Below are 20801 nucleotides of genomic sequence, written 5' to 3'. Positions count from 1 at the left end.
GTAGTTATTATTATGTTATTTATTTTTATTAATCCATAATATACGCTTACAAGTTTTGAATAAATAAGCTACAAACAAATAAATTTTGGATTTTCAAGAGATTTTCCAATTTAGATTAGAAGTGTATAAACAAAGGCAAAGAAATCGAGATCAGACCTTAAGTTTTGGATGCTTACCTCTGTTGAATAATTTTCCCATCACTTAGTCGGTACCATGACATCCGTTGGGATAATGGCGTCGAAATCGTGTGCGAGAGAGAAAGGTGTTTCGCCAGTTATGGAGTGGCTGGTGGCTCTGTATGACCATAGCACTTCCGGGAGCACTTCTACTCATTCGCCATTATGGTTGTCCAGCTTTGTCTTCAGACCATGCTTGATAGTTTTGTTGACTGGTTTCACTAATCCGTTGGATTGTCGTCGGACTGGTGTAGAAAATACTATGTTAATACCATATTTGTCACAGAACATTCGGAATGAATCACAATTGAATTGTGTTCTGTGGTCGGATACTATTTTGGTTGGGATTTTGAACTTTGTTACGATATTCTTCCATACAAATTTTTCAATATTATAAGCAATTATTTTATTCAAAGGTTCGACTTCGACCCATTTGAAAAAATAATCAATTGCTACAATGGCGTACCTGCATCCCCTTTTTCCTGTCGGTAAGGCTCCGATGAGAACTATCTCTCATTCTACGAATGGTACCGAGTAGGTCAGGGTAATGAGATTTAATGGTGGTAGCCTTGGGATGTTGGAGAATATTTGGCATTTGGCGCATCTGCGGACCATGTCATGAGCATCCTTCTTCAGAGTTGGCTAATAAAGGCCTTGGTGGAAGGCCTTTTGAGCCCGTGCCTCGCCCCCAATCTTACTTCCAGAAATCCCTTCGTGGATTTATCGGAGCACATACACTGACTCATCTTCGTATAGACATTTGAGAAGTTGGCTTGTGAAACCTCTTTTATAAAGGGAGCTACCTTCCATGAAGTACCGTGCTGCTCGGAACTTTAGGTTCTGAGCTTTACCTTTGTTTCGTGGGAGGGTGCCATAATTTTGATTCTATTCGGACCACTGAGGTATTTACGAAGAGCTTGAAATCATCGTTTATGTCGTGTACTTGAAGTGCTTGCTCTGAGTATTGATTGATGTAGTCCTTCAAGGACTCCTCATGGATATGCTTAATTGCTAACAACCTCTCCTTCGGAGTTTTTCCGAAACTAGACCCGACGAATTGTTCCATGAACTTTCGAGTCAACTGCTTCCATGATTCCACCGAGTGGCTTGTGTATTCGGTTTGGTTGAGCCTGCAAGGGTGATAGAAAAACCTCGTCATATTACTTCTGGTCCAGCTCCTTGTAGCAGCATTCATGATATGAACGTATCAAGATGATCATCGAGGTATATCTTTTTATCACATGTTGGAATGCTTGGCATCTTGAAACGATTAAACAAGGGATGTTTCAACACCCAAGCTACGAACGGAGAGACCATATCTCCCATTTTTTGGGTCAAATTTTTTTGGCCCTACATCCTCTTTTCGATACACATTTTACGATTAAACGAATAATTGATAAAACCTTCGGATAAAGAAAAAAAAATAATAATAAAAAAAATTGATAACCCGTGAACATAACAATAGCCTTCTCTTCTTTTGTAAATAAACTTGTTTCGGTTACATGAAAAGTACCAAACTATTCCAATAAATAAAATAATAAATAAAAACCTACTACTAGGAATTACTCCACCGGAAGTTTCTCACCAACAAAACTGAGCGTCTTCCAAAATTACTGTCCCCATTTCACCAATGCGTTAAAAAAACAGGTTAAAAGTTAAAAAAAACCCCCCAAACTTTACAACTGTGACAAAAAACATTAAACTAGACTGATAAATGCTCAAGCTATAGTTATATATATTTAAAAAAAGAAAAAACCAAAGTTAGAACTGCACTTCCCTTCAGTTAATGCTTCGTTGTTGTTGTTGTTCTTCTTCTTCTGTCTCCTTTGACTCTCCAGTCCCAAAGTCAACCACCTCAGGTTCCTCTACGGCCTTCATCGGCCCAGCTGAGCCGTCATTGTCCTCGGAGCCGCTCGAGACGCTCTCATTGTCCATAGTTTGCTGAGGAGACTCGTCTGCCTCGATCTCAGCCTTCGGGGCGGATCCCACGACGGAGACCTCTTGCTCGGGAAAACGCTGCCTCAGAGGAACCGCATCGCTGATCACTTGCCCCGTTTTCAACCTCTCTCTGTACACTTCCATTTCGATTCGGTACCTTTCCTTGTCTTGGATTGCCTTCTCTTGGTATACCTGTCCAATTTATTTTTCAACCATAAAGTTCAATTCTCAGTTTTATGTTCCAACCATAGTTGAGATCAGAACAAACCAAATAAAAAGAAAAAAAAAATTAAAATAAAATAAAATCTGTTTATAAATATAAAATGCTAACAATTAAAATGTAAACCTTTTTTTTATATTATTATTTTAGCAAAACTGGTCTTTCAAGCTATTGATTTGTAGTATGTACTAACATTCAACACCTAAACCACGGAAGACATATTTACAAACTCAAGTCACTTGTAAATACATTTTAAATTATTTAGGTGTTGAATTTCACAAGTAAAGAAGAAAAAAAATTAAATGCCACAAAATCGATAATTCGATGATCATTTCACTTAAAAAAATAAAATACCCGAAAAAAAAAATTAAATGTTACAAAATCGATAATTTTATGACCATTTTACTAATAAAAAAAAAGGTTTTAAATACCCGAAAAATCGAGAGAAAATGGAAATAACATGTTTTAAACAACGTAAAAAAGACCAAACCGTTTGAGACCAGTCTTTTGTAAATGGTTGAGATAGAAAAGCAATCTGACCACTCTTTGGGACTCGGTGAGGTTGTTCCAAAGCTCGCCGATCATTCGGCTGATCTCGCGGTCCTTGCCCGGGTGGAGGGGCTTGAGCCTCGCGTGTTGCTCCGCAAAGAAGAAATTGTATCCGCTCCGGTTGGGCTTCGGGTGCGCCGGGTCCCGCCTCTTTATCTCCGATTTCTTCCTCCGTTTGCGCCGCTGGATCACCGGCACGCCCGTCGAGGCCTTGCTGTTGCCCTTCTCGCTGTGTTGCCGAGGCGCTTGGTACAGCACGCCCTTCAGCTTCTCCGACCCGATCGTCACTGTCACCAGATATCCGCTCTCGAACTTCCCGTCGATCACTCCCATCACCGGAGTTCCTGATGAAGACTGAGGCGCGCTTCGAGCTTGCCAAAAATAAATAAAAAAAATTCTAAGGGAAATTTTATTTTTTTTCTAATGTTGTGAAATATTTTTTATAATTAAAAATACAAATGAAGAGGAAAGGTCAATGTTACAAATCACACCTAAAGATTTGTGTTGAAATCACACTATTTTTGTGTGTTTTTAGCACCAAATTTTTGTTTTTTTACTCCAATCACAACACTAAATTTCACGCTAAAAGTACTATTTTTTATTGTTATATTATTAAAATCAATAAAATAGTACAATAGTGTTGGTTTAGTAGTGGAATTGGTAATCAACTAAAACTAAAATAATATCACTCTTTTTTCTTTTTCTTTTTTTCTTTTGCCATGTGATACAGTAACACATCAAATTTGGTGTGATACTATATACACGTACTAAAATACAAAAGATTTTTTTTTCAATGTCTCGCTAAACTTTAGAATATTTTAACCGTTACTCTTAAGATTTTTTTATCAATTTTTAGCTCAAAATTACATCATTTTCTTTTTAAAAAATTTTCCCCCTGAATTGGTTTGTTCTTTCTAAATATGCTCTCTGACTGCAATTTCTGGCTCCGGCACTGAAATGTTTTGTATAGCCCATTTTTTTTTACATACAAACTGCCTAAGGAAATTTCTAATACTCCAACAGTTTTTCAGTTGAGATGCAAAAATTGGACCTAATATTCTACTATACAAATAACAAATGTTTCACCAACATAAAGTACCTCCAGGCAGTTCGGTCTCAGTGGTCGGAGTTTGAGGGAACATAATCGCTTGAGCTTCCGTGGGCGATGACTCAGCACGCGCCCTCGAAGGGCTCTGCAAATCCTCTGCCATTTTTTTCCGTTTCCCGAACCAATCAAAAACAGCGAATCGTCGCAAAAAAAGGGAAATTATCGAAACACGGAGCAAAGTTTTAGTACCGGTAGAGACGGGGCTAAATCCACCGGCATTGAAATAATAGATTTGCTCGTAATGGTGAAGCAGCGAATAGTAATACTTTCTCAGAACGAACGAAGCGTTCGTGGCCGTCGACGGGAAGTTGAACACAGCCGTCACTTCTTTCCATCTTCTGTCCCTTTGAATCTTTCACGTCAAGAAAAAAATTATCAATAAAAAAGAAATTGTTGATGAACATTTTATTTTTATTTTTCTTTTCTTGTAACCTTCTCGATGCCGCCCCGCGATGTCACCTCTTTAAACAGTCGGTGTAAATCGAGCTCTTTCCCGCCTATAATCGGGATCCTAAAACAGAAACCATAGTTATTTACTTATATAAAGTTTATAAACAAACAAAAATAAATACATGAGATGATGATATCTGAAACAGAGATTAATGGCCAAAATGCTAGCAAATTGTTGGCGCACACACACACACACTAATATATAATAATAAACTTCTCTGGACCTACAAGAGCTTAACACTACACAAATCAGGTTTTTTTATATCTTGTCTATGGAAACAAATGTAACATGTGACTACTTTTCTAAGATATTATTTTAGACTGTAAGAGGTGAAAAATACTATGAAGTTTTCCAAAGGTTAATATCGACGTTAGATGATTAAATAAAGTTTAACCACAAACATCATGCACCCAATAAAAAAAAGGAAAAACAAAAAGAAAAAAAGACATCTGATCAATCAGCAAGTGAGACCATAATAACTACAGAGACTTGTTCACCTACATTCTCCATAACAAGTCACCTTATTCCTTATTTATTTTTTAACAAGCAACAAAGAATGGTAAAATAAAAACAAACAAAAAAAGATAGGGAAAAAGAAATGAGATCATACATGAACTTGGTTCTCATAGAAGCATGAAGCTTCTCCAAAGTCTCCATGAAAAGCTTAGCATCAGAAACAACATCCTCGTACTTCCCAAAAACCTGCGGATATGGTCTGAAGTTTGAAGAAGTCGATGCCATTTCTTGGCTCAACCATCAACCAAGATACTAATCGCTACACTTCACTTTTCCTTCTCTACACTACACATATATAACCAACCACACAATAGTTAATGCATATAGGAATTACGAAATAAAGCTAAAATGAAAATATTCCCAAAAAAAAAAAAAAAAAAAAAAATCACCATGCAGATTGGAGAGGAGGAGTGAGAATAGAATTAATAGTACAATAGCCCTTATTATCCCAGAAGAAGAACAGAGGAGAGAGATATTTATCAAAGCAAGCCCAAGAAAAGAAAAAAAAAAGTACAACAATAACACATAATAGCTGTCACAAGAGCCATGAATTCCCTTCACACTACCGAGGAGGATGAAACAGCAATACCAACACGAACTAGTAGAAACATCCATCAAGATCACACCTTTTTCTTTATTATTGTTATTATTTCTTTCTTTTGAGCAATTAAGACCCAGATACAAAAAAAAATAAAACAAAGTCACCTCTCTATTTTTCCCTTCTGTTTGAAACCAGACTTACTCGCTTACACAACAGACAGGCCTATTCTAGCTACCCATCTATAGATATAATACAATGTATGTGTGTATATAGGCTCATTTAAGCTTTGCCTGACTGAAACTGACATTCCAAAGATATGATGATATCTAAATTGTACATGTACATATGTCTATATGTCTATTGTCTATCTTCTCTCATTAAACAAAGTCCCATGTCCCTTTTTCCCATTTCTTCCTTGAATATTTTTTCTGACACTGTTTCATAGACATGGAAAAATAAATAAATAGCAAATTATTTGGGGTTTTTTTTGTTTTTTTTGTCAAAGATATTGTGTTTGTGGGGTAGAAGAGAAAATCAATGATATTCAGAAGTGGGTCGATTCTTTCACACCCAAATCTTAATGATTTTTTTTTTTTTCCCTTCACCTGTTTTGCCCAAAGGAATTAGCAGAGGAATAATAAACAAATAAAATACTCTTTCACAGATTTCGAATCCGAACTGAATGCTCTAATGTTCAATACTCTAATGATATTAAAATAATGGGTTCGATTATAAAAATGAATAGTGAAATACGCATATGCTTATTTATGTATGTATGTCGAGAATAATACAGAATGAAGGCAACGAAGATGACGAAATGTCAGACACACAAAGCTTCCATAAAGTATAAGAGAATTAAATAAGAATGAAAAAGAAAAGGGAAAAAAAAAAAAAAAAAAAACTTACCCAACAAATACAATGAGACCCGGAGAGAGAGAATAGAATAGAGCATGCAAAAATGAAATGACATTAACGAAGAAAAGCTTATAGAGAGATTTATACTAACCTCTCATATTATAAACCAACGAAATGTTTTGATAGGTTATGATTGTAATTTTATTTATATTTGCCAATCTATTATATATATATATATATATATATATATATATAGCGTATTCCTTTCTTTCTATTTTCTCTTCATATTTTTCGATGGTGGAAAACAATACACAGAAGAAAAATAAAAGCCTCGTTATGGAAGATATATAATTCATATAAAATAAAATAAAAAAGCCGCTGAAAAGACAATATTTGGCCTATTAATTTGTCACATATGGGTGATGGGATAAGGGTAGACTTGGAATTTCGGTGTCCTTTATTGCCCTCCTAATCCTAAACAAATTCAAAAGATTTGGTGGGTGCCCCATGTAAATTCCTCGAAACTTGGAAAACAAATATTTTAAATGAAATAAAATATTATTTTCATATGGTGTTATTAGAAGATAATTATTTAGTAAACGAAAGTTAGTAAAAATCAAAATAACAAAAAAGGGAGGTGTATTTTTCCATTTCTAATGGATTAGTAAAAACGTGTCTATTGACTTTCCGTATAAAATGGGCACGATATTTCATATAGGAATTAAATAAATAATAGAAAAAATGAAATAAAATAAAGAGATAAGGACCAAAAATAAGGGGTTGGGGTTGAGATATGAGTGCCGTAACAGAAGCACCTTGGAATTAAATAAACGCATTTATCACTTGAAATTAATTCTCAACCCCTTTCTTTTTTCTCTAAGAACTTTATTATATTTTCATTTTATTTGTGTACCTCTCTCCTTTTAAACATTGGCTTTATTTGGTAATATTCAATACCCAATTAATTGTTTTACCGGCATCTTACTTTGTACTACGTTAAAGCAATAAATGACAAACAATAAAGGCTTGATATTACGTATATCCAAAAAAATAAAAATATAAAAAAAAATTGGGACTTAAATTTGTCTTTCTAGACTAGATGGAGATGTATCATCATCACCTAATTTACAAATCATAACCTTCAAATTCATTGAAGGAAGGAGAAAAAAAAAATTAGAAAAAAAAAATTGGCATCAAAGAGGAACCATTAGTCATTTGGTTGTATTGGGTTGGGTGGCCAAAAATTTAGTAGATTCAACATATAGAAAAATTCATACTTATTTTAGCGCATGATAAGAAAATGGCAAGCACAGCTTGAAAATTTGTGAGGCTGTGAGTGTTGCAAGTTTATTATTAGATTACCTTTTAATATATTTTCTTATTTTAAGGGGGGCAATTTTAACTTTAAAAAAGGATTAAATTCAGTTATGCATTCGTATTCAATCTATGATAAATGCTTGACCAATTTGCATGGTCATTTTAGGAAGACAAATAAAAAACGCTCCACAAAAAAGTTAAATTTCAGTTACATAATTAGAATATTGAAATAAAATACTCGGCTATTATAACGCAGCTAAACTCTCATCTTTTTTATTGCGGAAAAATACATCTTTATTTACCAATCACAAATTTACAACCAAATCCATTCTTATTTTTTTTTTAGATTTACTTTTTACCTCATGTAGAATAGACAATTAAGTATATTGAACATTGAAGCACGAATTAAACTTCGGAATATGGAAATATTTTCACACAAGGAACTATTGTTGGCCTCCCTAAGGAGTTGGTGGTCCATAATTATATATCTTACCTTAGATATATCCAACTCGTCATTGTAAGTAAGGATTCTTAAACACCTAATATTATGCTAGAAGAGCTGAGATTTTGGTCGGAGACCTTGTTGTTTTGATGAAATATGAACGACGATGGCAAAAAGAGATTGGGGGTATTGAACGACTTAGGTCATGCGTACTCGTTCTTTGCGGACGAAATGGAATCATCGTACTAGTGGTCTTAGATTGAACATTCACGCTCCTTTTTGGATGTTCGCAGATGGATGTTCGTGAGATTTTCCTAGATAAATACGTTGATTATATCATTAATTTTGCATGTCCTCTCAAAGTTAATTCTAGTCTTGGTGCTGAGGGTGAAAATTTAAGGAAAAGCATCCAGCAATTACATTCTTATTGGCATGAAAGTCCTTGTGTCTACATGAAAGTTTATTGATGGAGCGTTAGACCACTCAATACTAAGCTTATTATTAAAATACACTAAATACAATATTAGTACAACCCCGAAACATACCGTATAAGGTTAGTTTAAGGGGTTTGATAATTATGGCTTAGAATCATCAAATTTGCCTTTGGATAACTTGATTTGTAGATCTTTAATGGATTTCACATAACTAGTTGTTTAAGGCTTACTAGGAAAGGAAGAATGACAAGTGAATAATAAGATTATGGTCACTATAATTGTATATAAGTGTGATGATAAAATATTGGCCGAGTGGCTTGGAATGTTAGTCCTATAAAAGGTTTATTTGGTTATAATATCAAGGCAAAGACATTCGAACTTCGAAGGTAGGTCCATCATTTGAAGGGTGCAATAAAAATGCGAGCAAATTGAAGTGTTGTTTGAGCTATTTTCTAACATATTTTGCGGCGTGGAATGTTAGTCCTATGAAATGTGTATTTTGATTATAATATCGACGCAATGAAATCACATATTGCAACCTAAGCTATGAATGAAGAATATCGGAGAAGATGAACTGGGAATGAAGATTTCTAAATAACATCTGAACTTTCTTATTGAGAGAAAAAAAAAAAACAAAACACAGTAAATGGCTATTTAATATATACGGAGCCACCGTGTACAAGAGAGTCAAAAATAAAAATACTAACAACAGAACAAATAAAACGCACAATCGCTAAAACAGAGCAAACGACACCGTATTAGGCCACCATTCCCAATACTCCCCCTCAAGCTTTACTGAACACATGCTTAAGGAAAAGCTTGGACTTAATCGACTGAATCGCAGGACCTGGCAAAGGCTTCGTCAACACATCAGCAAGCTGATGATGTGTTCGTATAGGGAGAAGCTTAATATCTCCGGACATAAATATCTCGCGAACGAAATGCAAGTCTATCTCGATATGCTTCGTCCGTTCATGGAACGAAGGATTCGAAGCAATATGAATTTCTGCCTGATTATCGCAGTACAAAATCGTACTCCCAGAAGGTTCGACTTTAAAATCTGAAAGTAACTGCTTCAACCAGATGACTTCGCTGGTGGCTGCAGCAAGCGCTCTATACTCAGACTCCGCAAAAGAATGTGAAATTGTAGACTGCTTTTTCAACTTCCAAGACACCAATGACTCTCCGAGAAAGATACAGAACCCTGTAACAGACCTTCTCGTATCAGGGCAGGTAGACCAATCTGCATCCGAAAACCCTCTCAACGGAGTCCTAGACTGTGAAGAAAAGAACAATCCCAACCCAGGAGAAGACTTTATGTATCTGAGCAAATGATGAGCTGCTTGAAGATGTGAGACCTTGGGTGCATGAACAAACTGACTTAAAGAATGCACCGAATAAGTAATGTCAGGCCGGGTAATAGTCAGGTATAACAACCTGCCTATTAAACTCCGATAATGAGAAACATCCGGCAATGGTTCAGAATCATCAACTGACATTGTATGCCTGAGATTCATAGGCGTATAAAGAGGCTTGGATTCCAGGAAGCCAAAATCCTGGAGAAGCTGCAACGCATATTGTCTTTGATTGACCACAATGCCTTGACTTGATCTCACAATTTCGAGCCCCAGAAAATATTTGAGTACTCCCAAATCCTTTAGCTTGAACCTGGAACTCAGAATCTTCTTCACTCGATCGATCAATTGAATTGATGGACCAGCCACTATAATGTCATCTACGTATAGAAGAATGGCCACAAACTGATCTCCACTTCCTCTTGTGAACAAAAAATATTCGGATTTGGACTGAGCAAAACCTTCAGATAGAATAGATTCTGTGACCTTCAAATTCCATTGGCGCGAAGCTTGTTTCAAACCGTAGATTGATTTGTGCAGCTTGCAAACCATCTTAGGCTTGGAATTCCTCAGCTCCCCCTGAAGATGATATCCATGTGGAATCTCCATGTAAACTTCTTCAAAAATATCTCCGTTTAAGAAAGCGTTGTTGATGTTTAATTGCGCCAAATGCCATTTTTGGGAAGCAGCTAAAGCAAACAACACTTTCACCGTCACTAATTTGGCCACCGGTGAAAAGGTACTGAAGAAATCCACTCCTTCCTTTTGATTATATCCTTTAGCCACCAATCGTGCTTTATGACGAGCAAGAGTCCCGTCGGAGTGAAATTTGTTGGTATAGACCCAACGACATCTAATAGCTTTCTTATCCAGCGGCAAAGGAACAATACTCCAAGTCTTTTTATCCATCATGGCCTTCAATTCATCATCCATAGCCTTTCTCCAATGCTCATGCCTCGCCGCTTGATGATAAAACTGCGGCTCGGAATGAATAGAAACTGAAAGGGAATATGCACGATATGAAGTAGACAAGTTATCATAGCTAACAACGTTGGATAAATGGTGAGGAGATGAAACATGTCCACCTGGAGATTTTTGCAATAATTCACAATGATAGTCCTTGAGATAAGTCGGTGCGTGTCTAGTTCGTTGAGGCCTGGAATGGTCATGTGAACTATCAGTCGGATTCCGTATGTCATCAGGTTGAACTGGGACTGTACCAACATCTTGTGACTCCACATGACTATCAACATGACCATCTATTTCCACAGGATCTTGTATATCATGATCATGCGATTCCAACTGATTATCTACGTCATGATCATGATTATCATCTCTATTTTCCTGAAAAGTATGAGATAAAGAACTACTGCTAGTATATGTACTAGGATTAATAGGTAAAACAATATTAGGAAAATAATCATGGGAATGTAAATCATCATGTATGTGATGAAAGGGAAAAATGTTCTCATGGAAAATAACATCACGAGATATAAAGGTATCTCTAGTTTGTAAATCCAGTCATCTATAGCCTTTGATACCAGGAGGATAACCAATAAAAACACATTTCTTGGCTCTTGGTTCAAATTTCGATTGGTGAGCCTTCGAAGTAGAGGTAAAGACCAAACAACCAAAAACCCACAATGAATTATAATCAACTGGAGTGTTGTATAACAATTCATATGGGCTTTTGTTGTCTAACAACGGGGAGGGAGTTCTATTGATCAAGAACGTAGCAGTAAGAATGCAATCACACCAGAAAATAATAGGTAATTTGGACTGAAAATAAAGAGCTCTAGCAACGTTCAAAAGATGTTGATGTTTGCGTTCCACGACAGAATTTTGTTGTGGTGTTTCAACGCAAGAGTATCGATGTAAAATACCTTGCTTAGAAAAATAATCAGCAAACACTAATTCCTTAGCATTATCAGAACGAAAATTCTTTATTTTAGAAGAAAATTGAGTTTCAATCATAGCGCAAAAATGAGGAACAATATGATGAACATCAGATTTATTAACTAACATACACAACCAACAAAAACGTGTACAATCATCCACTAAAGTCAAGAAAAACCTGTTACCATTACGTGATATTACAGAGAAAGGTCCCCAAATATCGCAATGAACTAAGTCAAATGGCTGACTATGACGATTATTGTGGGAAATGAAAGGAAGTCGTTTCTGTTTGGCTAACAGACACACATAACAAGGAATATGATTGCTACAAGAAGAAAAACCAAGATTAGTACGTAAATATTCAAGTCTCTTGAATGAGATGTGACCCAATCTTCTATGCCACACTTGATCTGTCACTTTGTTGACCACGGCACTGTGATGCTCAATGTGACTTGTGAGGACATGGAGATCCGAGTACATCTCACCCTAGCCAATCATCTTCTTGCGCTTGATATCCTGTATGTCAAAGTGAGCGTCAGTGAAAGAAATCTTGACCATCATATGACGGGTTAAAGTACTGACAGAAATTAGATTGAATTTGAAACTCGGGACCAAAAGGACATTCTTCAAAGTCAGGTCATAATTGATCTTAACATCACCAAAAAAATGAACTGCTATAGAAGAATGATCAGGTAGAGTTACACTAGAATTTTGCAAGGGTTTGAGACTAATGAATAAAGACTTGTCAGAGAAAATATGTTTTGTAGCACCAGTGTCCATAATCCAGGCATTGTTAGTAATATTAGAACAAAAATGGGGACACTTGAAACATAAAGAACCTGTGGTGTATGAAGCCATGTTCACATCACCCGATATAGGTTGCTCTGAGGAAGAAGAAGTGATCCTGTTGGAGAGGACATTGATCAGTTGGTGACACTGCTCGCTGGTGAAGTTTCCCATGGCATTGACTGCTTCGGACACACCATTGTAGGTTTGACCACCATTTTCTGCCACATTGGCCTGGCTCCTGATTTTAGGTTTGTAACCAAGAGGATAGCCGTGTAATTTGTAGCACTTATCGATGGTGTGGCCGAGCATTTTGCAGTGTGTGCATAGAGGCCTCTCTTTCTTGTTGAATTTCTTCGGATCTTGGTTGACATTCATCGCCATTGAAGAGGTCTAATCAACTCCGTTTGCCATGTCCATCTGGATCGCCTTTTGCTTCTCTTCTTGAGTGATCATTGCGTAGACCTTGTTTATTGGAGAAGTGGGATCCATCAGCAAGACCTGGCCTCTTGCCTGTGTAAAAGACTCATTGATTCCCATGAGGAACTGCATCACGTATTCCGAGTGAAGAAACGCGTTCAATTCCTTAGCTCCTCCGCATTTGCACTTGCATTTGCAATTAGGGCGATGATTGCCGAGTTCCTCCCAAATTCCTTTGAGCTTGGTGAAGTAGAGGCCAACACTTTGCTGTTCTTGGACGCAATGAACGAAATCTCGATGCAGCTGAAAGATTCTTGGAGTTTGGAGCATTGCTCTGTTGAAATCTTTCTTCGAGGTCTTTCCAAATCTCAGGAGCTGTTTCTCCATATAGGAGGCTTGCGTAGATTTCCTTTGATACATAGTTGAGAATCCACACGAGGACGATTCCATTGTTGCGCCTCCATTTCCTAAGCAATTTCGGATCCTCCGATTCCGGTTTCTGAATCGATCTGTCAATGAAACCAAGCTTGTTCTTGATATCGAGCGCGATCTTCATCGATCTGCTCCAAGAGACGTAGTTGTCACCGGTGAGAACTTGAGAAACCAGAAGAGAGCCTGGAGTATCCGAATGGTGAAGGTAGTAAGGATCCAGGAGATCGTCATCGGAAGATTGATGCGATACGATCTTCTTTGACGATTCTTCAGTCGATGTGTTTTTCGGTTTCGCCATTGTTGCAGAAACAAGAAATCCTCAATCGAGAATGAAGAAGATATGAGAAAAAGGAAAGCTTAGGTCAGAGAATTCGCGGAAGCTCTGATACCATATTGCAACCTAATTCTATGAATGAAGAATATCGGAGAAGATGAACTGGGAATAAAGATTTCTGAATAATATCTGAACTTTCTTATTGAGAGAAAAAAAACAAAACACAGTAAAGGGCTATTTAATATATACAGAGCCACCGTGTACAAGAGAGTCAAAAATAAAAATACTAACAACAGAACAAATAAAACGCACAATCGCTAAAACAGAGCAAACGACACCGTATTAGCCACCATTCCCAATATCACATCCAAAGGTTGGTTCAGGTGGAGTTCAATTTATGGCATTCGTAAAAAAAAAATGTAATTCGGTTATCCTAAGTCAATCAAGAATAGTCCCAACGTTACTTTCCAAAATATGGAGTGGAAATAACCTAAACTAATTTTAAAATAAAAACTTAGTCAATCAAATTTTCATTTGTTTTTTTTTTCTTCATAAATATATCTTTTTATATAAAAAAAAGAAGAAGTTAATTTGGTGTTTGTAGCTTTATTTGACTTTATTTCTTACTGATTACAATTTATTAATCTTTTCTTTGCTGTATTTATTTGAATAAGAAATATATATTATGAAAATTACTTCTCGTCTGAAAATTAGTAATACAGAATTAGTTCTTGGAAGGTTGGAAAATAAAAGATAATCAGGATATTATATATTTTAACTTAGTTCTACTTTTATGTATAATTCTCTCAAACAAAACCATATTGTCTGAAAATTACTTCTCGTCGCAGAGTTAGTTTTTTGAAGGTTGGAAAATAAGAGATAATAAGGAAATTATACATTATAAATGAGATATATGTATAATTCTCTCAAACAGAACCATAAGAAGCCCATTCTGACTTTATTGTGTGAGGCCGAAGAAGCGTGGCCCAAAGATAAAAAGATCTTGCCCAAGTTGGGTGCGGCAGCTGAAATTTATACAGAACTTATATGTGATAGTTTGTTTTTGGAAACCGCCGGATTTTCTGCTTGAATTTCATTGGAATTTGTACATGAATTTCATCCGAAATGGACGGATTTCATCGGAAATAACGTCAAATTCCGGAAAGTTTAACCTACATCTACCAACTTTATTTATTCTACACAAACTATATCACTAAAGCTATAAAAGATGGATGAAGAAGCATACGCACCGATTTTGAAGGAATTCAACCAATTGGATACGCGAAATGATGAGAAAATGAGAGAGAATGAGAGATTTTCAATTAAGTAGTTAATGAATTTTTTGTTATTAGTAGTGTTATATGGTCTTGCAATGGTATTTTCGTCCAAAATTTGTACAAAAGTCCAATTTTGAATATTTCTTAACTAGTGGGTTTAATTGAGATATTTCCATTACTTTCGGGTCTAGAAAATGAAATTTCTCTTTGGAAAATTCTTTGAAGATTTTATTGACATCGTTGTCAATAAACTTTTTAGATGTCAATAAATCTACAAAGAAATTCCCAAAATCTTCGAAAAAAAATTCCAGAATTTTCAAGAACTCGCATTTCCAAATTTATTGATATCGATATCAATAAATCTTCATAGAATCTGGGACTCTGAGGGCTAGTGAACCCGATCTTCGGCATGGTTGTGGTGAGGAACAAACAAGCAGATTTTTTATAAATTTTTTTTTATCTTCACGGAATCATTTCTTGCTTCTTCCAAACTTGACCTCCAATGTTGAGCAAATTCCCGTTGCTAAATCTTGCTTCTTCCAAACTTTCAGTGGAGCAGCTGACGACGGCAGCGTCGAAAGAGCAGTTGTCGCAGATTAGAGTTCTCCGGAGGAGCGCTGTCGTTGGGGTTCATGAACATAACATGCTACTCACAGAGTCGTTCCGTTCACGGAGTCGGCATCGGCGTTAACTCCAACTCATTGTGGATTTAACTTTAGGTTTGAGTTTTGATTTTAGAGTTTCTTTTGTCATTTTTGTTGAGCAGAGAATCAAAGAAGAAGATGAATAGTTGCAAAAAAGAAGAGAGAGAGAGAGAGAGAGAGAGAGAGAGAGAGAGAGAGAGAGAGAGAGAGAGAGAGAGAAAGAGAGAGAGAGAGAGATGGAGAGGGGAACGAAATGATAAATGAGTGGGAAAGAAAGAAAAAAGTAAAAGAGTAGTTACACCAAATGATAAGTCATAGTTTTGGATTAATTTGAACATATTGAACTTTGGTCCAAAACTATTGAGGAATTCATAGTTTAGAAATAATCCCTTTGTTTTTTAAACTTATTGCAAAATTGGTGTGTTTATAGTTTTTATCTCCAAAATAATGTTTTCAAGCCATAATCAATCATTTCACTTAATGCGTACAATTTTTTTCTTTAAAGTTTGTTTATTGTTTTGGGCTCTATTTAACTTTGTTTATTTATTGTTTAGAGGTTTATTTATAAGAAAAATAATATCAATTTGAAACAAAACACCATTTTTGAAGAGAGAATTAGATATATAACTCATTTAAATTATGTACATTAAAAATTAAAAAAATAATCTAAACTTAAACAAGACGCATGCGTCATGTTATTGAGATGTAAGTATGAGTTGGATTATTTAATTTTAATATTTGAATAGTTGAACTATACTTTCAATTAAATGTAGGCATTTACTTAGTTATAACATTTTTTTTTTCATTTTTGAAAGGATTCTAACAGCCACAGTTTTAACATATTGCACTTTAAAACACAACTTATGTTACTTTTTTCGAATTTGTACTATACACAAACTGGTGATAACCTAGTTAATTAATCTTTCAAATAAAACCATATTAAGGAAACATACGACGACAACAAATGACAGTTGAAAGCGATTGGCTGAAATGGTGTTTCGATAAGCTCAACACAAAATTTTCAAAATATCATATTTTATACATCACATATTATTTCATAACTTCCTTCCTATCATTTCCATTTCATCTATCTTAGTTGTGGAGCTGAAAGATGCTGGGCCAGAATTACATGGCCTCTATATTCATGACTTTATCCTAAATAATTAAAACAAGTTCCCAAAATATGTATACCTCTTTATTTTTTTTGACGTCGTTTACCTTTTTATTTTGGTCTATTAGGAAACTTGGATCTATTAAAAAAATAGTCAACTTAAACGTTTGATATTGCTAAATAGTCAACGTTTGGTAAATTTTAAATAAATAGTCATTTTCATGTATTTACAGACGTAAATCTTAGATAAGCAGCCACCTCCATATATTAGACCGCGTCCTTATTTACGACTATTTATCTAAGATTTACCAAATGTTGGCTATTTAGCAATGTCAAACATTTAAATTGACTATTTTTCTAATTTTCTGTTCTAATTTTCTCTTACTCTCTAGCTTTATGTCATACAAACTTTTTTTTTAGGTTTTATTTTTATTTTTATTTATATAGGGCTCCTCAAATGAATATATTGATAAATAAAACAAAGACTTAGATAACAAGAATAAGGAAAAAAAAAATTCAAAAACTTCTACATGAAAAAGATGAAAAGTGGACCACAAACAATCAGAATACAAGAAATAACTTGTTGGTTATCTGTCTATGCAGGTAACCAGTCATTATTAGATCACTACAGGAATCATGAGCGGAAACGCCAGTCTTCGCCTGTTGCAGATTGCGGTTATAGAGGTATTGCCCACCTGAGGTCCACGTCCAAAGAAAATCATATTTTATATTTGAGATTTAGATTTGAAGAAACTAATCACTTCGATTAAAGATTGAGAGGTACAACGCCAAATCTTTTGTTTTAAAAATTGCAGGTGCCTACTCAAAACCTCAACCATCCTTTAAAAAAGGTTTGGCGACTAAGGAAAAAAATACCCCAATCATCTCATAAAACTTCGGCTTCCACCGTGAAAAGGTCCTGCACAAGGGCGGGACATCCCTAAGATTAAAAAAGCCAAAATCCAAAAATGTAGTACCTCATTGACTAAGTCTATGAGCACCTTCGTTGCAAGTGCACTTTACACAGAGAAAGAGTCCGCTCGAAAAGAAGGATACACGGCCAAGTCAGACAAGTACCTCGCCTTGCGAGTCCCTCCATAAGTGCCTTGTTGTCCCCCTTAATTAAGATTCTCGTGTGAATCCGAAACTATGCCAATAAAAGAGGTATCAGGACCCTCTCAACTTTGCCTCCATAACCGGCTCTACCTCCACCTTACTTCTCCACAACCAGAGAACCCCGCCCATCCAATCACGAGCCACCAAACTGATTGCCACTCCCGCTACTCTGAACGTCGCATCGACGTTGAACTTAGTCGTGTTCTTAGGGGAACGAATCTAGTGACAAGTCTCTAGGTCGTCTATGCTATGAGCCCTTGGGCCGTGCACATGGCTCGACGCCGCCATGTCATGACCTATCTGGATAGCCTGCGACACTAGATTGGAGAACAACATAACTTTCCATCTGACCGCTCTGCAAATAAAGACATTCTCACCCAAGTGAACCTTCAAACTCGTGTTAAAATCCAAAAGAACACGAATGATCTCCAAACCATCCCTCCCCATCTCCGACCGAACCCAGCCATGGACCACAGACGCTCAGTTGTGTTGCATTTGAAAAAGATGTGCCATAGCGAGTCCTTGTCCCTTCCACTGACTCTGCACTCTTCTCTGATTTTCACCATGCATATCCTGAGATGTTTCGCTATCAAAATCGCCTCACGACCAACACGTCACACGAACAACCTACATTGTTCATGAACTTTTAATATTCAGATGGCCGCCTACACTAGTTCGTTAGGATCAAAGGAAGGTCTAAGGATATCGTTGTACGCCGATTTAATTGAGAAATTTTCATTCAATATCTTAGTCTACACTAATTTATCGTGTAACTGGGTCGGTCTTAGTTGAATCTTCAGAATACTCGCTACTTTATTCTGATCGCAAAACTAACTAACCGTCTCCAGATCCCAAGATCTCGAATTACCGTGGATCAAATCCGAGACTTTCACGCTTTTAGCCACTCCCATGTAAGGTCTCCATTCCATGATTCCACTCTCCAGCCATCGATCGGTAAAAGTATCCATATCCCCAATCAGGGATCTCGAGTTGCTTTTCATCAGCGTCCGCATATTGCATATGTCTCTCCAACCACTAGAAGCGTTAGTCTTCAATTTGCAGTGTAAAAAAGGCATTTCACGACAATACTTGGCTCTTAGGATTCTCACCCAAAATAAACCGGGTTTATAGGCCACATACCAGGCTAATATAGTCATATATGCTTGATTAAATTCATCTAATCTCCGATAGCCTAGCTCTTCTTGCAACGAAAGTATTTCTTTAATGTTGTTTACTTTTTCCTTACCCCTCCTCGCGTAATAGGTAAGAATTTAATTTAGAATATATGTTCTATATATGTATATGTATGTAGTGACCATTCAAATTTATGAATTAAATAAAATTATAAAACATATACACACAAAAATTTTGTATCCTAAATTTATACTATTTGTATTTTTGAATTTTAATTCATGTACAAATAAATCTGATACAACTAATTTTTTACATGTATAATTAATGTTGTATATACATGCATATACAATTTATATTTCAATTTTACTATATGTACACATAAATCATATTACATATGATAATGAATATCTATGTACGCAGATATATATATATATATATATATATATATATATATATATATATTGTATAACACTACGTACATGTAAGTTGTAATTAAAGGTTTGAAATATTTAAAAAATAATTATAAGATATATATTTTTTTTGCTCAAATAATAAAAGAGATATTTGAGTAATAATGTGGAAGTTCTTTGTGCTTACAAACACTATTACTTTTATTAAAGAAAATCAAATTGACGCATGAGAGAGAGGGGGTGGGGCCCCCGGGTAGTGTAATGGAGAGAACATTTTGTTAATCGCGTTTCTGAATTAGCACTAAGAACCGTCCGCGGTTCGATCTATGGCCGGACCCTATAGCTGCACGTAGGTTGAGTTTGGTGAAGTTCTTCTCTTCTCTCGTGTTTGTGTTATTCGGATTTTCGGGTTTTCGAGTCCTTGAGTTTTCGGATCTAAGGATCTTTCGTGTTCTTCGTTGAGTTCTTGAGTCTTTGCTTCTCTGAGTCTTCAACCCTTTGAATCTTCCATGTTCTTCATGTTTCTCACGTGTTCTTCGTGTTCATCGTGTTCTTCGAATCTTCCAGTGTCCGGATCTTCGGGTCTCCGGGTCTTCGAATCTTCCACTCTTTGTCGGGTCTTCGAATCCTTGCACTTTCCCCTAACCACAAGAAAACGTGAATCTAGAGGGACGCGGAGGGTTTTCCCTCGGCGCGTTCTCCGATGCTCAACATTAGTTGTGTTGTATTGTGGTTTTGGTAAACGATTTGTACTTGTCTCTATGTTTTCTAGAGAGAGAAAATGGTGGTGTGATTTTTGTAGAGTTTTGACAAGTTGAGAGAAACTTCCCTTGTGTTATGAATGAGTGTGGTATTTATAGGAGCCAAGAGTTTGGTGAAAAGTACTTGATTGGGTGGTGGAGATGGCCGGGTGGTCTTGACCGAGTGAAGACAACTGGGTGATCTTGGCCGTGTGAAGACGATCGGGTGATCTTGGTCGAGTGAAGACGACCAGGTGATTTCGGCGGAGTGAAGATGACTGGGTGATCTTGGCCGAGTGAAGATGACCGGGTGATATTGGCCGAGTGAAGATGACCGGGCGGGTGATATTGGCCGAGTGAAAATGACCGGGTGGTCTTGGCCGAGTGAAGATAACCGGATGGTCTTGGCCGAGTGAAGATAACCGGACGGTGATTTTGACCGAGTGAAGATGACCGGATGGTCTTCTTTTGTGGTTTTGTCTTGAAGATTTGTCAAGAAGTCTCGCTTGAGAACATTCTTTGAGAGTCTCTTTTGAAAGACATTTTATGAGTGTTGACTCGGAGTTTGGCGCGTGAATTTGCTTGTGGGCTTGGGCCTTGTGTATGAGCTTGATGTGTCGTTTTTTTTTTCTCGGGGTGTTATTTTTACCATGTGAAAA

At 36.3% G+C, this 20801-nt stretch overlaps 2 protein-coding genes across 4 annotated transcripts; both read right to left on the bottom strand.

Moving 5' to 3' along the window:
* Positions 1–1628: 1628 nt before the first annotated feature.
* Positions 1629–6432, bottom strand: LOC149393974 (high mobility group B protein 15-like). Of its 3 annotated transcripts, none has more exons than XM_089616471.1 (7): positions 6406–6432; positions 5053–5243; positions 4424–4502; positions 4181–4343; positions 3983–4087; positions 2875–3254; positions 1629–2306 (listed from the first exon to the last, which is right to left on the bottom strand). In XM_089616471.1, the coding sequence occupies exons 2-7, from the start codon at positions 5181–5183 to the stop codon at positions 1956–1958; spliced, it is 1209 nt and encodes a 402-aa protein (XP_089472597.1). In that variant the 5' UTR covers positions 5184–5243; positions 6406–6432; the 3' UTR covers positions 1629–1955. The 3 variants fall into 3 exon arrangements, with proteins under 3 accessions (XP_089472597.1, XP_089472595.1, XP_089472596.1); XM_089616469.1 differs by lacking the exon at positions 6406–6432 and adding an exon at positions 5348–6108; XM_089616470.1 differs by lacking the exon at positions 6406–6432 and adding an exon at positions 5664–6108.
* A 6545-nt stretch (positions 6433–12977) lies between these two features.
* On the bottom strand, positions 12978–13734 carry LOC149393973 (uncharacterized). The gene is made up of 2 exons (XM_089618227.1): positions 13423–13734; positions 12978–13307 (listed from the first exon to the last, which is right to left on the bottom strand). Exons 1-2 carry the CDS (start codon positions 13732–13734, stop codon positions 12978–12980), a joined length of 642 nt encoding a protein of 213 aa, XP_089474353.1.
* Between the last annotated feature and the right edge of the window lie 7067 nt (positions 13735–20801).

The sequence above is a fragment of the Urtica dioica genome, chromosome 6 (genome assembly GCF_054948205.1).
Source record: "Urtica dioica subsp. dioica isolate 48M chromosome 6, U.dioica_male_clone48M_v1_H2, whole genome shotgun sequence".
NCBI lineage: Eukaryota > Viridiplantae > Streptophyta > Magnoliopsida > Rosales > Urticaceae > Urtica > Urtica dioica.
The sequence above is the reverse complement of the archived record's forward strand: the minus strand, read 5'-3'. Positions and strand labels throughout refer to the sequence as shown.